The sequence below is a fragment of the Ornithorhynchus anatinus genome, chromosome 13 (assembly GCF_004115215.2).
Source record: "Ornithorhynchus anatinus isolate Pmale09 chromosome 13, mOrnAna1.pri.v4, whole genome shotgun sequence".
Taxonomy (NCBI): Eukaryota; Metazoa; Chordata; class Mammalia; order Monotremata; family Ornithorhynchidae; genus Ornithorhynchus; species Ornithorhynchus anatinus.
In genome coordinates this window covers 31,786,519-31,804,824 of record NC_041740.1, presented here as the reverse complement: position 1 = coordinate 31,804,824, position 18,306 = coordinate 31,786,519, and the positions used below count along the sequence as shown (strand labels likewise).

Genomic DNA, 18,306 nt, shown 5'->3' with positions numbered 1-18,306 from the left:
TGTAAAAAAATTTAACTGCAAATAAATATTAAAAACATCCCAGCCTGAGCACTTGCAACTAATGTAACTGGATTCACCCCAGCGCTTGGCACAGAGTGAATGCTTTACAGATACCTCAGCTATTAACTGAAGCAGCCCAACCGTTTATAGGACAGGCTGGAGAATCGATCTGTTTGTTTCCCAGGTCTTTCATTCAATCGTATTTATTGAGTGCTTACTATGTGCAGAGCACTGTACTAAGCGCTTGGAATGGACAATTCGGCAAAAGAGACAATCCCTGCCCAACAACGGGCTCACAGTCTAAATGGGGGAGACAGACAATAATAATAATAATGTTGGTATTGGTTAAGCGCTTACTACGTGCCAAACACTGTTCTAAGCGCTGGGGTAGATACAGGGTCATCAGGTGGTCCCACTTGGGGCTCAGTGGAAAGAGCACGGGCTTTGGAGTCAGAGGTCATGGGTTCGAATGCTGGCTCTGCCACTTGTCAGCTGTGTGACTGTGGGCAAGTCGCTTAACTTCTCTGTGCCTCAGTTCCCTCATCTGTAAAATGGGGATTGAGACTGTGAGCCCCAGGCGGGACCACCTGATTCCCCTGTGTCTACCCCAGCGCTTAGAACAGTGCTCGGCACATAGGGAGCGCTTAACAAATACCAACATTATTATTAAATGGGAGAGACAGACGATAATAATAATGTTGGTATTTGTTAAGCGCCTACTACGTGCCAAGCACTGTTCTAATCCCTGGGGGAGATACAGGGTCATCAGGTTGCCCCACGTGGGGCTTCACAGGCTCCATCGAGGCACAGAGAAGTGAGGTGCCTCGCCCACAAAACGAACAAAGCTCCCGTAGAAACGGAGGGAGGGGAAGGAAGAGAATGACACGCCAACAGGGCAGCGGAAGAAGAATTTCTCTGAGGGCCGGGGGTGGCTTTTGCAAAGTCTGTATGGGGCGGGGGCGGCCGGAGGGAGGGTCTGGTCAAGGGCCTGGGGCGCGGCCCCGTGAGGCGGAGGGAGGCGGAGGGGGGCGGAGGCCCAAGAGGGCGTGCGTGCGCGCGCGTCCCCGCCCCGGGGGCCCCGGGGGCCCCGGGGGCCCCGTCGGCGTGCGCGCCCCCGGCCTCCCCGCGGTGACGTCAGGCGTTGTGGCGCGGCGCCTGCGCGCTGGGGGGGCCGGGGGGCGGGGGGGCGGGTCCCGGGCCCCCAGCTGAGAGGGCCCGTCACACGGCGCCAGTTTGAATGAAGGCTCCACAAGATGGCGGCCGCCGGGGTGGGAACGCGAGGAGGTGAGGGCTGCGCGCGGGCTCCCCGCCTCCCCCTTCGCCGTCCTCCCGTCCGCTCGCCCGGCCGCCCGTGCGCCCGCGGGCCCCCCCCGCCTCGGCGGCCCAGGGCGGGGAGGGAGCGGGGCGGGGGGCAGAGGGTCGCCCGGGCCTCCGGGAAGGTGAAATGAAGGAGAGACGCGACCCCTCGGGTGACACCTGCGCGCCCCGGGCCGCCCCCGGGCCGCCCCCGGGCCGCCCCGCTGTGGGCGCTCCGGTCCGCCCGCCCGCCCGCCCGCCGCCCTGCCCGCCCCCGCCCTCCCGCCGCGCGGGGCCGGGGGGCTCAGGGGGCCCGGACCAGCCCCCGCGCGCTCCTCCTCCTCCTCCTTCTCCTCCTTCTCCTCCTTCTCCTCGTCCTCGTCCTCCTGCGCCGCCGCCGCCGCTTGGGCCCCGCCGGCCTCGGCCTCGGCCTCGGCCTCGGCCTCTTCCCGGGATCTTCGGGAGCCTTTTGTCTGCCGGGCGAAGAGGCCTCCCGGCCGGCGGGAACACCACCATCACCATCTTCAGCCCCCGCCCATCGCCACCCCCACCATCCCCATCTTCATCCCCACCCCTATCGCCACCAACATTCGTTCAGTAGTATGTCTTGAGCGCTGACTGTGTGCAGAGCGCTCTACTAAGCGCTTGGAACGGACAGTTGGGCAACAGAGACAATCCCTGCCCAATGACGGGGTTACCATCACCACCCCCACCCCCATCATCACCCCCCCACCCCATCATCACCTCCCCAGCCCCACCTCCTTCACCCCCCATCACCACCACCACCCCCATCATCACCTCCCCACCCCCATCATCACCTCCCCACTCCCAGCCCCTTCACCCCCCATCACCACCACCACCACCCCCATCATCACCTCCCCACTCCCAGCCCCTTCACCCCCCATCACCACCACCACCACCCCCATCATCACCTCCCCACCCCCCTTCACCCCCCTTCACCATCACCGCCCCCCCAGCAACGAGCCGGGCCCCCGAGAGGCCCCAAGGACACCACCCGCCCGCCCCGCTTACTCAGCCACACTCCACTAAGCGCTGGGGAGAGGACGACACAATAGAGGCGGTGGACGCGAGCCCTGCCTGCCTTCATTCATTCAGTTCTGTTTATTGAGCGCTCACTGTGTGCCCTGCCACTTGTCAGCTGTGTGACTGTGGGCAAGTCCCTTCATTTCTCTGTGCCTCAGTGACCTCATCTGTAAAATGGGGATGAAGACTGTGAGCCCCACGTGGGACAACCTGATTCCCCTGTGTCTACCCCAGCGCTTAGAACAGTGCTCTGCACATAGGAAGCGCTTAACAAATACCAACATTATTATTATTGTGAAGCACCGTGATAACAGTTAACAATAGTAACGGCGGTATTTGTTAAGCGCTTACTATGGGCCAAGCCCGGTTCGAAGCGCCGGGTTGGATGCAGTAGGAGTGATGACATTTGTTAAGCGCTTCCTATGGGCCAAACACTCTTTTAAGCACCGGGGTAGATACAGAAAGAGTGATGGCGTTTGTTAAGCGCTTACTTTGGGCCAAGCACTGTTCTAAGCGCTGGGGTAGATACAGTAAGTGATGGTATTTAAGCGCTTACTCTGGGCCAAGCACTGTTCTAAGTGCTGGGGTAGATGCAGTAAGAGTGATGGCATTTGTTAAGCACTTACTATGGGCCAAGCACTGTTATAAGTGCTAGGGTAGATACAGAAAGAGTGATGGCATTTCTTAAACGCTTACTATGGGCCAAGGACTGTTCTAAGCACTGGAGTAGATACAATAAGCGTGATGGTATTTGTTAAGTGCTCACTATGGGCCAGGCACTGTTCTAAGTACTGAGGTGGATATTAATCAGGTTGTCCCTCATGGGGCCCCCTAAGCCATGCTGCTTCTGCACTAAACCCTTGGGAAAGGACACTATAACAACAAACAAACAACACCCAAGGAGCGCCCAATCTAGCACAGACAGATATGAAAATATATGGAGAAAATCCCAACTCCTGCAGACCGTGACCTCATGGGGGGTTGAGGACTGAACTGAGAATGAAATTTGGCACCAGGTGTCTGTCAGGTATTTTTCTTTTAAGCCCCCTTCCTCCCTCCGAACTTTTCACTGTACCAAGAACTTGTCTGTCTCATCGCCGACCCCTCGTCCCGGTCTTCCCGCTGCCCTGGAACGCCCTTCCCCCTTCATATCTGATAGACCACCACTCTCTTCATCTTCCGGTCCTTTCTAAAATCATATCTACTCGCATCCTTTCTCCACATTTCCCCACCCTATTTATCCCCTCTCTATTTTACCTGTGCACTTGGCTGTGTACCCCTTAAGCACTTTCATACCCCATCCCAGCTGCCCAGCTCTTACGTAGGTATCTTTTTTCTTCTATGGTTTTTGTTAAACTCTTACTATGTAGTAAGTGCTGGGTTTGATTCACGCTTATCAGGTTGGACACAGTCTGTCATTCATTCAGTTCATCACATCTCGAGATGTTATCCTTCTACTCTGACAGATTCCCCTATCCGTAATCTATTTTAACGTCCGTGTGCCCCTCCCAAGTGCTTCGTACAGTGCTCTGCACACAGTAAGTGTTTAGTAAATACCATCGATTGATTGCTTTGGGTCCTGCCGCCAAGCCGGAAGGCCATCCAAGAGCTCTGGAGCAATTGACCACCCGCCAAAACTCTCAGCCGCTTGAGAGTCTCTGCAAGCAGTACTGGGTCGTGTATCTCTAGGGGCAATACCGGTCCTGGTACTGTGGCCCAGTGCCTAGGCACATAGTAAGCGCTTAACGAATACCATGATTATTATTCTTCAGTTTTTGTTTTGACCTGCACCTGAAAATGAATGATTTCATTATGTAAATTAACTTTCCTGAAACAATCCCATTATCAGAACTCAACCAATACATTCCACTGATCCTCCTGAAAAAGCCGAGGTCCAAGAGTGGGTTGTCCCTTAATCTTTTGTGTAATTAGCAAACAGCAGCCTGAGGCAATGGAGTATGGAGGCAGCATCAAACTTACAGTAAGTAGGGGCTGAGAACAACTGAAATTCAATTTGGTGAGCTAAACCTATGTTTGTTGAGGTATAGATGCTACCTTTGAGTGGTTGAAGGACTTTCTAGTTCACTTAAATCACTGTTAGGTGAATTTTGCATATTCTGTGGGTGATAACTAATTGCTGTTCACCACACAGAGATATAAATTGGGGTGCAGAAGTTCTGGTCTAGGAATCTCAGAGCCTCATTAGCAAAACACAATACAGTGTACAGCAGAAATCATGTTTCTCAGTAAAGTGGGGACTATTTATATTCATTACAGTGAGAGTTGGAAAATTTGGATTTTGGCCCACTGCTTTAGAAAAATGATAGCAGATGCATTCAGTTCTCCTAAGCATGGGGTTTACCTTCCTGGTGATCACCATGCTAAGGAAAACTTGTGGTATTACACCTCTTGGCTGATGCCACACACAAACCCAGAGCTGTTCTTTCTGACACTGCATCTCGTTCTACCCCAGTAGGCGTGCTTTAGCCGAGGGTCACACCCCAGTTCCCTAAGGCATAAGTAGTGAACATCTAAGATATGGAAGAAGTGAGTGTATGTGAAGTGTTAAAAGAATCAATATCCTCTTCATTGTGCTCATAACTCTTGGTTTTATTTGCTTTAATGATACTACATTACAGCACAAGCAAGACAACAACTGGAGTTAAAATTTCATGCAGCCTTCCAAAGTGGGAAAAGTATGACCTATACTGTAGGTATGTGTTTTCCAACTGTGGTGTATGACATAATTTCCAGTTCTTTAGTTTCTCTCTCTAGTTGATCATACAGGAGAACAAGCTTTGTAGACTTTGGTGAACAAGAAATCAAAACCTTTATATGGCCTCTTTATTTGGCTACATAAACTTTAATGCACCAGTCATTCATTGTGTGCCCACTGTGTGCAGGGTATTGTACAAAGCTCTTGGGAGAGTTCAATAGAGAAAGAAGGTACCATCCTTGCCCACAAAGAGCTTATAGTCTAATGTCAAATATAGAACTTGGCCAAATATGTATTTTTAAAAGAGCTGTATTTAAACACTGAAATTATCTCACGCTTGTTTTCTCATTCTCCAGGAGGAGACTATTTTCAGTATTGCTTTCCACTTAAACTATGATTATCTGCTTGTGTTTTCTAGCTATAGTCATTCCACTGAATTGGGATGTATTTTCATCTTGAGAAAATCTAGAAAAGACTACAAAATAAGGAGTGCCTTTTAAAGCTTTCAGTTTCAGCTTGAGGACTCTTAAATGCTATGTGTATATGAGGTACATTTGCATCATGCACAGTGTGTACAGATTACTAAGTCAGAGGATGGAGATGTAAACTTTTTTTTTTAAACTAAGACTAGGCTTTTCGTAAGTAAAGGATCCTATTTTCTTATTGTAGCTTGGTGTGTGCCATGTCTAGCTTCATTTGACACCCTCCAGGAATTGTGTAGAAAAGAAAAACTCACATGTAAATCGATTGGAATCACCAAAAGGAATCTAAACAATTTTGAGGTGGAATACTTGTGTAACTACAAGGTAGAAAAGGTAAGGCAAATATCTAGCCTCACAGAGTCAAAATCAGCACTTCATTTAGTATCTTCCATCTTCAGCACATTATGAGAATCATGGAAATAAGGAAACATTTTTCTAAAGCTTATAATTCTAGGCCATAATAGGATTTTCAGTCTATCATTGACATTGCCAGAAATTTTTCAGATGCAAAAGTACAAAACCCAAACACTAGACCATTTTTGTGCTGAGATATTATGTTGCACTAAATCAAAGTGTCCTTTGATTTGTTGCCCAGAACAATATATGTAGAATAGAGATTTTTCTTTTTTCAATTTTTTGGAGTTTCTGAATGTGGAAACAAATTAATCTTTTCTACAGGCCTTTTTATGCTAAAGGGAGATAAACTGCCTTTAGTATGAGCCAGGGGAATGTTCTCATCTAAGTTTATTTTGAACATGGATTAAGATGCATTTTTTGTTGCTGTTGTTCCTGGAAGTTACTAACCACTTTAAAACCTGTTGAATCCATTGATTTAACTGTGTAACATTACTGAGGCATAGAATACCTGCTCATCCTCTCACTTTCAAAGCACTTCTGAGAAGAAGGTAGAGGACGGCTGTCATTTTTCTCCCGGAAACAAGCGTAGACACATATAGCAATTAGTCCAGGGTCACCCAGAGACAAAACTGAGACTAGACTTTGAGTTTCCCAACTTCCAATGTTCATTGGTTAGTGATAAAATGTATCTTTTTTTTCCCCCCTTCTGGTAACAAAAGTTGGTAACCAACCAACCCTTGTCTTATTGGCTTTTTTTTTTTTTATACTTGTCTGCAAGCAGCTTCAAGCAGGATCTGGGGCTAAGATGCAGAAAACCATGGTCCCGCAAGGGGCCAGAGTTGTGCAACAACACAAACACACGCACATGTGCACACACACCTTCCAGAACTGAGGGAAGCAGACGGAGGGATCCCTTCGTATCCATGACAAAGCTCATCTGTCCATAGGTGATCAATCCACAATCCTGTATTGTAGTATAAATCAGTTTTAGAAGTTTAGTGATTCATTTCCCACATCCGTAATTCTCCATCCCCTTCCCACCACTTTAACTGAAAAGGCAAAGTGGGTTGTCTGTCTCCCAGTAGGAGGACAGGGGAGACTTGGCAAAAGTTGAGAAGGCCTGGTACTTGAGGATAGCCTGCAGCTGCCTCTTCAAAGTACCCAGAAAAACACCCTCGGTGTCCCACAGCAGAATTGGGTCTGTGGGCATATCTGTAGTGTTCAGTTCACACAGAACAGCTGTGGACCGGACTGAGAGGGCCAAGGATGGGATGCTCCAGGAAATAGACTTTTCCCAACTTCCAGGGAGGATGGCGACCGTGGCACCACAGCCCACTCTGCAGCCATCCCGCCTAGCCGAGCCATTTAACGATGCTCGCGGCTCCACGTGTCAACCACCATTTATTGTTTCCAGGACTCGGGTAAATAGATGCTTCATATGTGTTGATATAACAGTAATGATCATGGTTTGAAGTGCTTTTTAACAGGTGTCGAGTTTGGGATAGATACAAGATGGTCAGATCTGGCCCAGTTCCAGGCTCACAAGGGGCCCACAGTCTAAAAAGATATTTTGTCGAGGCATTACACGAAAAGAAAGGAGTCGGTTCACATTAAAAATTCAGAGCTCTTCCCTTTCATCAAAAGCCCTAGAATGTGCAGAGATTTAATAAAAAACAACCCAAACTATTAATCTGTAAATTGAATCAAGAAGGAAAAAATACTTGGGGGATTGTGCCATTCTGCCACATTTTTAATACTGTTTTTTTCTTCACCTGCTCTGAAAGAATGCTATTTACTAATAGAGGGTACTCTTGTAGATATTTAATTTTGGCAAAACTTTGTTGGAAACGACACGGTAAACTTCCACCCGCTTTTGTATTTTAAGGATATGGAATATTACCTTGTAAAGTGGAAAGGATGGCCGGAGTCCACAAACACCTGGGAGCCTCTGGAAAATCTCAAATGTCCATTGCTTCTTAAACAATTCTTTAATGACCAGCGTGTGTATTTGACAAAGATGAAGCAAGGGAAAGTAATAACTCTAAAGAACAATGTTAAGATTTTGAGGCCTGCGCTTGCCAAGTATATCGTAAAGAAGGCGAAACAAAGGATAGCTCTGCAGAGGTGGCAAGAAGAACTCAACCGAAAAAAGAACCACGATGGAATGATATTTGTCGAAAACACTGTGGACCTGGAGGGTCCCCCGATAGACTTCTACTACATTAATGAATATAAACCCGCCCCCGGGATCAATTTAGTAAGCGAAGCCACAGTCGGCTGTGTTTGCACTGACTGCTTCTTTGAAAAGTGTTGCCCGGCCGAAGCTGGAGTTCACTTGGCATATAATAAAAACAACCAGATCAAAATCCAGCCAGGCACCCCCATCTACGAATGCAACTCCCAGTGCCAGTGCGGACCCGACTGCCCAAATCGGATCGTGCAGAAAGGCACGCAGTACTCACTGTGCATCTTTCGAACTAGCAACAACTGTGGCTGGGGAGTGAAAACCCTGGAGAAAATTAAGAGGATGAGTTTCGTCATGGAGTATGTCGGAGAGGTACGTGAAACCGTTCAGTTTAGGAACGCAAATGGGTTGTAATCGACTTGTGTAGGCTTGCGGATTTTTTATTTCTCCCAAATTCTCAAGGTGCCAGGTCTGCATTAAGCCAGTATGCACTGAGATCTTCACATGTATGTAGAAACTGCTGTCTGGCTGAACGTGGCATTAGCAGAGATTTATAGAAGTAAGTCTATTGACGTGTTTTGCCAGCACTCAGGATTGATTACCTGGGCCTTTTAAAGAGAGTGTAGTGACAAGAAGTATTAGCAGTTATCCTCTATTAAATTATTACTAATTAGATGATCGAGTAGTAGTGTTAATTGGGCAGGGAATGTGTCTACCAACTCATACTCTCTCAAGCTCTTCTTACAGTGGTCTGCATACAGTAAATGCTTAACAAATACCATTGATTGATTGATTTCCTACTGTGTGGGGAGTACTGTACTAGGTGCTTAGGAGAGAACGACACAGTAAAATTGATAAATGAGATGATGAACCAAATCATGTTGGTCAGTGAGTCGTATTTTTGAATGTGACTGTTATATCGTACCCTCCCAAGCCCAAAGTACAGTGGTCTGCACATAGCAATAATAATATTAGTAGTAGTAAGTGCTCAGTAAATACGACTGACTGACGAATCATGTTGGCTTGTATCTGTAAAATTCAGAACTGGGGTAGCTGTTTTCAAACAAATGTCCAGAGAAGAAACAGTCAAAAACAAACTGGCTTTGAAGCAATGGAGTTACTTGGTTCCCTTCGGTGCTCTGTTTGAATGCCATCAAGTGAAATTGGCGTGACAAAGACTTGGCTCAGTGAAATATAAATGGCTGAACCTTCTCTCCACAAGAAAGTCCAAGGCTTTCTGCTCCCACACTTTGAATTGCTAAAAGCCATTTCGGTTTTAGCCTGTGATCAGTCCAGGTCTGAGACGAGTCCTTGACTCATCTCTCTCGTTCACCCCACACATCCTGTCCGTTACCAAGACCTGCCGGTTTCACCTCTACAATATCGCCAAGATCCGCCCTTTCCTCTCCACCCAAACGGCTACCTTACTGTTACAGGCTCTCGTTATATCCCGGCTAGACTACGGTGTCAGCCTTCTCTCTGACCTCCCTTCCTCCTCTCTCGCCCCGCTCCGGTCTATTCTTCACTCCGCTGCCCGGCTCATCTTCCTGCAGAAACGATCTGGGCATGTCACTCCCCTTCTTAAACAACTCCAGTGGTTGCCTATCGACCTCTGCTCCAAACAAAAACTCCTCACTCTAGGCTTCAAGGCTCTCCATCACCTTGCCCCTTCCTACCTCTCCTCCCTTCTCTCTTTCTACCGCCCACCCCGCACGCTCCGCTCCTCTGCCGCCCACCTCCTCGCCGTCCCTCGGTCTCGCCTATCCCGCCGTCGACCCCTGGGTCACGTCCTCCCGCGGTCCTGGAACGCCCTCCCTCCTCACCTCCGCCAAACTGATTCTCTTTCCCTCTTCAAAACCCTACTTAAAACTCACCTCTTCCAAAAGGCGTTCCCAGACTGAGCTCCTCTTCTCCCTCTACTCCCTCTGCCATCCCCCCTTTACCTCTCCGCAGCTTAACCCTCTTTTTCCCCTTTTCCCTCTGCTCCTCCACCTCTCCCTTCCCATCCCCACAGCACTGTACTCGTCCGCTCAACTGTATATATTTTCGTTACCCTATTTATTTTGTTAATGAATTGTACATCGCCTTGATTCTATTTAGTTGCCATTGTTTTTACGAGATGTTCTTCCCCTTGACGCTGTTTATCGCCATTGTTCTTGTCTGTCCGTCTCCCCCGATTAGACTGTAAGCCCGTCAAACGGCAGGGACTGTCTCTATCTGTTGCCGACTTGTTCATCCCAAGCGCTTAGTACAGTGCTCTGCACATAGTAAGCGCTCAATAAATACTATTGAATGAATGAATGAGAGATAACAGTAATAATTATGGTGGTACTTAAGCACTTACTATGTGCCAAGCACTGTTCTAAGCACTAGGGTTAGATGCAAGTTAATCAGGTTGGACCCAGTCCCTGCCCCACAAGGGGCTCACACTCTTTGTTCCCATTTTACAGATGAGGTAACTGAGGCCCAGAGAAGTGAAGTGACTTGCCAGAAGACACGTGGCAGAGCCCGGTATTAGAACCCAGGTCCGTCTGATTCCCAGGCCAATGCTCTAAACCACAGTGTTTCTCTGAGAAAGAATTGACTGTGATTGCTTGCCTGGCCTGCTTTGTAAAACTGTAAAGGTGTGTGTGCTGGTATTAGGGGACCTAGCGTGGTGCTCTGTGTTCAGCTGGGATACAGCTGAAACAAGAACTCATCTAGCACTTTGGATTTTTGATGTGTCTGGTCTCTTTACAGTGGGCCCAAGTAGGTCTGAAAAATTGCTCTACCATTTCTCATTAAATGGAAAAAGAAAATGTTACCTAATGCTTTTTGATTTGGGGTTTTTTTTTAAATCTGTTATTGTTGAAACAGTCTCTTTGTTGCCCTCCCAGTGTCTTGTTCAAGTATGAAGGGCAACAATATGTAGATGTTTAAGAAGAATTTTTGAACAAGCGGTCCTTAAACTTACGACACATTTGATTCCAGAAAAGCGCAAATTGGAACAGCGTGTCAGAACCAATTTCCTCTGTGAGAGTAATGAAATAAATGGAGATTGGTTCCTGAACTAAATTTGATTAAAATTACCTTTATCAGTTTGTAGATTAGTAATATTGGTGCACTGCTGTATTTATATTTTAAATAGAAATCAGAGTGACAAAAATTTCATAAACTAAAAATACATAAAGAATCTTAACGTATTACTGTACTGTTTAATGTGCAAGGTCCCTGCCCACAAATTATCTAAAAAGTAGGCACATTCCAAGCTTCCCTTCTTTGGTTTTCTATGCAAAATAGACTAATAGATGAATCTGTCTGGAGAGGTTACTTCTCTGAATGTTTCTCCACAGTTCCTGAGCCACCCCCATCCCACGGTCACACCTGGGCCCTCCTTTCATCCCTCACCTTGTGAAGCTTTTTGAATTTTCTTTTGATCGTATATAGTTCTGGTTGTGCATATAGTTGTGTATATAGTTCTGGCCAGGCCTTTCCCGAGGTCAGGGCACCCTTCCCCCCCAAAACCACGACATCCCCTAGTCCTATGCCGCCCCCTCCAGCCCCCTCATCCCAGACCCACCCAGTCCATGTAGCTATGGTGGATCTGAAAACAGGTCAGGAGGAAGGGTGGTGATGGTAATCCCTGGCCTCAGCCAGTTTGGCCTCGCTACTGGGGCTCTGCGGGTAGAGGCTGCCATTGGCAAAAGACCTGGTCAAGTACAGCTGTGTTTATAAATAAATAAAGTAGAGGTGAGTGAGAAAAAGTGGGCAAGGAAGCATGAGATAGCTGGCTGTAAACTCTCGGAAGGCAGGGAGCTTGTCTGCCAACTCTATTGTATTCTCCCAAGCACTTAATATAATACCCAGTAAGGACTCGGTAAATGCTATTGATTGACTGACAGATTGATTAAGAAGGAAACAGTTTAGTGGATTGGGGTGTTACAGGAGAATTGGAGTGGGAGAGACCAAGGGGGCTAGATGGGGATGAGGATTACGTACCTGATCAACCAGAGTCCCCAAGGAGGGTCAACCCATCCATTTTCCTTCCAGTGGAGGACTCTAGAGTTGGGGGCTGTAAAAGAAGCTTGTGCTCTAAAGGGGGCTAGCGTTAGATGGTCAGATCTGATGTCTTAAAGTGGAATCTGAAGGCGTAAAGCCAAAAAAGTGTAATTTTAGGCAATTAGCAAGTGAGAAGCAGTGTCACCTAGTGGAAAGACCATGGGACCTGGAGTCAGAGGACCTGGGTTTGAATCCTGGCTCTGCCACTTGTCTGCTGGGTGACCTTGGGCATGTCACCTAAGGTCTCTGTGTTTCAGTTATGTCATCTGTAAAATGGGGATTGAGACTGAGCTTTATGTGGTACAGGGACTGAGTTCAACCTGATTATCTTGTATTCATTCGGTTGTATTTCAGTTGTATTTATTGAGCGCTTACTACCAAAATAAACACCTGCAAAATACCATTTAAAAAAATATTCTACTGGTCAGAAATTGAGGACTGCCTGTATGAAAATTAATTTGAATTGAAGCCATAATTTATTAGAAAAGCTGGCAGTCTGGGGTTTTTTCTCCACACATTTCAGGCACTGAACTGTTGAGTTGATGTATTATCAAATAGCTAACAACTTTGTTCCCTTTTCTCCCATCACATCTAGCCTTGTACACTATATCATTTACCTTAAATTCTTTTGCAAAGCTCTGAAGGCTCTTTTGTTTTAGTCCAGCAGTATTTACCAAATATATTCTGTTTTTCTCTTTAGGTAATTACAAGTGAGGAAGCAGAGAGAAGAGGACAGCTCTATGACGATAAAGGAATCACATATCTCTTTGATTTGGACTATGAATCTGATGAATTTACAGTGGATGCAGCGCGATATGGAAATGTGTCACATTTTGTGAATCATAGTGTAAGAGATTGTTTCACATTCAAACAGGGCTTTTATTTTTGTGGACTAAGTTTTCACTTTGCAATTTTAAACACTTCGCAATCCCCCTCCCCCATGTGATGCTGTAGGAGGAATTTATAATTGAGTAAATTGCTAACAAAAACAAGTAATTTTCCTCCTAGAATGTAAGAAATACACTTTCATAATGCACTTCTGCCACCTCAAACTTCCCTTTAAGATTAATGTAAAAAGAACAGATCCTTTAAAAGGGCCACATTTTTCCGTGGGAACTATGCTGAGATTCACAATCAAGTCAATTAAGCTAATAAGTTTTACTAAAATTGGTGACCCGAACTCATGGGAAGTACATTTTCAGCATGACCTTTTTCTCAGAGACACATTTTTCCATGTGACTCTAGAACCCTGTTGAAGCAGCTATGCAGATACATTCTTAGAAGGTGTTTTAAAAATCCCAAATAATAAATTCCAACATTTACTATCACCTTCCCTGGATAACTGTTGCTTAGTGGTGCCCCAACCCTGCAAAGGAGCAGTTAATTAAATGTGGGGCTATTAGTCTCTTTTGTGTAAGGACCGTTGAGTTCCACTTTGTTCACACCCAGCGGTGTGAAAACCTCAGTTCAGCGGTCCAGGCTCCATAGGAAAAGAGACACAATTGAAACAATGACCTAAGATTTTGTAAATAAATAATATACAATATAAAGTATTAATGCTGGGCGGGAGGGGAGACTTACATCTAAACACTGAATCCTGGATCCTCAAATTCAGGGGCCAAGATAATGAATTTATCCCTTTTCTATCATGGAGTGTATATTTAGTAGAAAGCCAGTTGACTGAACTATTTGAGGCCTGAAATTACTCCAAATAAATATAAATCTGGCTGGTGGAGCAAAATTGGATTTATGTGCCTCAAATATCAATTAATCAGTGGTATATACGTATTGAGTGCCTACTGTGTGTACTGTGGGTAAATGTGATCCCTTCCCAAAAAGAGCTGACAAGCTAAGGGGCAAGCTCAGTTTTCGTCGGTTATCCAGATCTTTTTTTTTTCCACTGCGTATTTTCATCAGCCACAGTTCAAATAATTGGCTTCACTGTTCTACAGACTCCATAAAAAGACACAGTCCTCCCCAGCGCCCTTGTCGGCTAGGAGTTCTATGTTAGAATAGTATCAATTCAACTGTTGTGGCTATAAATCACACTTCAGATATGTGGCATAAGGCACGTTTATGGTTGGGAAAGACTTGGGAAATCCGGAACTGAATTTTCAGTAGGACATCAAAACCAGAGTCTGGGTTATAGGACTGTGCTAAGCTTATGAGCCCTGGTTGAGAATTGAGCAGACATTGGCATTCCTAAGCAAATGTTCACAGGATTGCTTCCAGCTTCCACTTCTCTTGGGTCGTGCACTGCTGTCTCATCTGTTCAACCCTGCTCCGACCTTGGTGGCAAGTGTACCGTGCCAGGCTAAGATGATGGCACAAATAGTGGCATGAAATCCTGCTGTGCTGCCCGCTCTCTACCACCTGCCCCCTACCCCACCCCCAGACTGCCACTGACCATTCTCTAAAAGTTCAGTCACTAGCCCTGTGGCATGTTTCATTTTCACTTTCTTTGACAGTGACAAGCCCTGCCTAAAGAGCCTTGTACTGTGCTGCTGCAAACACAGTGACAAAGAGTATAAGATTCTAACTTGTCTTTTCAGTGTGACCCAAATCTCCAGGTATTCAATGTCTTCATCGATAATCTTGATACTCGTCTTCCTCGGATAGCATTATTTTCTACCAGAACAATAAAGGCTGGAGAAGAACTCACGTTTGATTACCAGATGAAAGGTACGGTTTTTGGAGTATGGTTTAGGCCTTCTGATTTTAGAGTGTGGTGTAGCCATTTATGTTGCCAATTGATTTAATTGTGAGTGCTCAGCACTCTGCACGGTAAGTGCCTAAAAAGTGCTATTACTGTAAACTAATTTTCAATTTGACTTCTGATGGGGAGATTTTTTTTTTCAATAACCTGTCTCCCAGCAATATAGTTTCAAAATTTGGGTACCCTGGAAATGTTATGAAGTTACTTTCATGGTAGGTTTAATAGATTTGAAAGTATTAGCCTATATAAACAATATGGAAATCATACAATTCTTATATATTCCATTGGGAGAGTTTTGGCAAACAGCAAGAAACATTCATTTTTATCTGCCGTTGCATTGAGTGCCATTAGGTAGCATCACTGTTTTGGCCTGATAAGCAGAAGTGCATAGTTTTTAGTGCAATTTATTCTCTGTATCTTAGGTTTTTCTATACAAAAAAAAAACAAAAACCTCAACAATTCAATATTTCCAATTACCTTCCTTTTTTTTTTTTTCACTCCCCATCCCCCCAATGCATGTATTCTCATAAATTCAGGTTCTGGAGACTTGTCTTCTGAGTCCATCGACCTCAGTCCAGCCAAAAAGAGAGTCAGAACTGTGTGCAAGTGTGGTTCTGTGTCTTGCAGAGGTTACCTCAACTAAAATTTCAGGATGCAGACCTGAAGATGGAGGCAGTTATTTTACAAACACTGTAATGTAAGATAGGAAACGCATTTTAAGGCCATCAGTCCCCTTTTAGCAAGTGAATTTTTTGTATTTAAGTCTTTGAGATATTTTTACACAATTTTAAATCAAGATTATGCCTTATGTTTTCCTAGTTTACTATTTTTCTTTCAGAACAGCATTAGCCAAAGACACATTCCTGATGCGTATGAGTCTGAAATATGGGAGCATGCAACCTCAAGAATGTTCCGCAGAATAAATCAGACCATCATTGTTGGATGTGGTGTGGGCAAAGAAAGCTATGAAACAAGAGCTGACTCCTTAAGGGAGTTTTTGTTTCTTATAAAAGTGCTGCTTATGAATGTGCAAGTATTTAGCACCGGCTCTCTATATGTGGGACGAACATCAAGTTTGTTGATTTAGCTACATTTTTTGAAACTTAAAAAAAATGACCATTTTATTGATTTGGGACTAGTGTGGAACTGAAGATCAAATCTACTCTATTTTCTAATTTTTATAAGGAATGGGGGGGAATTACTGATACTGAAATTTGTCAGTCTGAAAGTAATTATTCAAAACTAGAATTGCATACCTTGTAAAAGGTATATTTATGTCTACCAAGCACCAGAGTGTTCTTGAGAACAGTATTACTGTATATCTATTCAAGAGTTTATTAATGTGTCACAGTACGTAAATATCTCATGCAGACTTTAATATGCTTGGTTTCTGGATAACGTAACTTTCCATTAATTATGCCATTTTCCAACTATTTTGTGTTTACTGCTGTTTTTTCAACGGCTTCTGGTTTATACATGAATCTAGTCAAAATATCCACTAATGAGAGCTAAGTTTGTCTTGGCTGAAATAGTGATTTTGAAATGTGGATCTGTTGGAATTGGAACTGTAGCTTGAAGCAAAAATCAATCTTTTTGAAATTTCAAAGCTCTACGGATGGTCTTGAGGATTTTTTGAATGGCCTTAGAAAATAGGTGGTGAGGTACACTAGTGCTTGATAAGTTAATTCAGCAGTGTTTATTTCATGGACTGCGAAGTAACTGTTTATATGCTAGCAGTATTTTTTTCTCCCCAGGATGATTTTTTTAAAGGTCGGCATAAATTGCTAGTGTTTGCAGACTTGAATCACAGGGGTAATGTAAAGCCAACCCGGGTACTGAGATTTTTGGGAATGATGCGGTGAGGGGAAAAAGGCGGTCACTGTTAGGTAGTATCTTACAGTACAGTTTAGCCCAACTATTGCAACATTTAAGGAGCAGAGATGTTTGTGCCAATATAGTTTATTATTGAAACTGGGGACAACTAAACTCCTGTGTGGCTGTAATGAACTTTGGGAAAGGGCAGTATAGAGTAATACAGACAGCCCAGGTTGCAACAGTGTTATGTTCTCTGAAAATGTGGATGTGCCATGAATGATTGATTAGATCATGGGGTGTATTTGCCCGTGGTCTTGCATGCCATTAGTTAGTCTCTGTTGCAGAACCCACCCGGTTCTTTCCTCCACCCTACCCTTCCCCTCTGCACCCCAAACTTGGTCCCCCTTCTCCTGCCCCCTCATCCTTCCCCTCCATTGTGACATGACCCTTCTAACCCTTCCTTCTTGTAGCCCAGTCTCCCTGACCCATAATAATAGGGGTGTAATAATAAAAAAAACCAGTTGTATTTGTTAAGCATCCACTATGTGCCAACCACTGTTCTAAGTGTTGTGGTGGATTCAAGATCATCAGGTCAGACAGTCTCTGTCCCACTTGGGTTTCACAGCCTAAGGGAGAGGGAGAACAGGTATTGCCCTATTTTACTGGTGAAAAAACTGAGGCACAGAAAAGTAGTGACTTGCTCAAGGGCACAGAGTAGTCATGTGGCAGAGCCAGAATTGGAACCCATGCCTCCTGACTCCCAGTTCTGAACTCTGTACACTGGACCACACTTCCCCATTCAAAGCTGTGGGGACAGGAAAAGGAGGAGGAGGCTGGAGGGAGGAGGCCCCTTTGTTTGTTCCCACATCTTTGCCTTTGCGGGGCAGGGACTTAGGAAGAGACCGCACCATTCCAATCCTGCACCTTCGATGGAGGTGGGGCTGCTAGAGTCCGTTTTTCTTGAGGGCAGGGAGAAAAAACGTGTCTTCCTGCTCTATTTTACTCTCCCAAGTGCTTAGTAAAGTGCTTAGCCCTGAGTAATCGCTCAATAAATGCCACTAATCGAAGGGAGCAAGGGGGTTGCCCTCAGCCTGCTGCAGTGAGCACTGGAGTCATTATGGTTAGTTTTTTAAAAAGAAAAATTCCTGGAGTGAGAGGGGAGGCTGGGGAAGGGGGTCCTAGGTTCAGGCACAGGTACTGAGGGTCAGGAGGAAAATGTCTGGGAATGGGAGATGTGGATAAGGGACCGGGGAAAGAGATGAAACTGACTTACCAGTCGTGATTGGCCACTGCATATGGTGGAATGTGGGAAGTATGCCAGGTTGCATCTGTTGAGGGGTTGCCCTGTACACTCTGTTCTAAAACTCTAAAGTCGCAGTGTCTCAATTCAGTAGAAGATGTCCCAGTTGAATAATGAGATGGGGTGTTCTAGAAAATAGTTTGATGAATGAGAAAAACTTTTTCCCACCGTGGCCGTTTACTGCTCCTGCTGCCCATCTATTGTTTCAGGCTCAATTAATCAATCAGTGGTACTTACGGAGCGCTTACTGTGTGCAGAGCACTGTACTAAGTGCTTGGGAGAGTGCAGTATAATAGAGTGGTAATCACTTAACCTGCCCCAAAAGAGCTTATAGTCTAGAGAGGGAGACGGACATTA

The 18,306-nt window shown here is 45.4% G+C and overlaps 1 protein-coding gene across 7 annotated transcripts; it reads left to right on the top strand.

Annotated features, from left to right (window-relative positions):
* Positions 1–1,190: 1,190 nt before the first annotated feature.
* SUV39H2 (suppressor of variegation 3-9 homolog 2) lies at positions 1,191–16,444 on the top strand. 7 transcript variants are annotated; one of them, XM_029077993.2, is made up of 7 exons: positions 1,191–1,284; positions 4,980–5,054; positions 5,726–5,871; positions 7,781–8,452; positions 12,819–12,965; positions 14,671–14,800; positions 15,654–16,444. In XM_029077993.2, exons 1-7 carry the CDS (start codon positions 1,254–1,256, stop codon positions 15,755–15,757), a joined length of 1,305 nt encoding a protein of 434 aa, XP_028933826.1. In that variant the 5' UTR covers positions 1,191–1,253; the 3' UTR covers positions 15,758–16,444. The 7 variants fall into 7 exon arrangements, with proteins under 7 accessions (XP_028933826.1, XP_028933827.1, XP_028933825.1 ...); XM_029077994.2 differs by having other exon boundaries at positions 15,673–15,752; XM_029077992.2 differs by having other exon boundaries at positions 15,371–15,746.
* Positions 16,445–18,306: the final 1,862 nt, after the last annotated feature.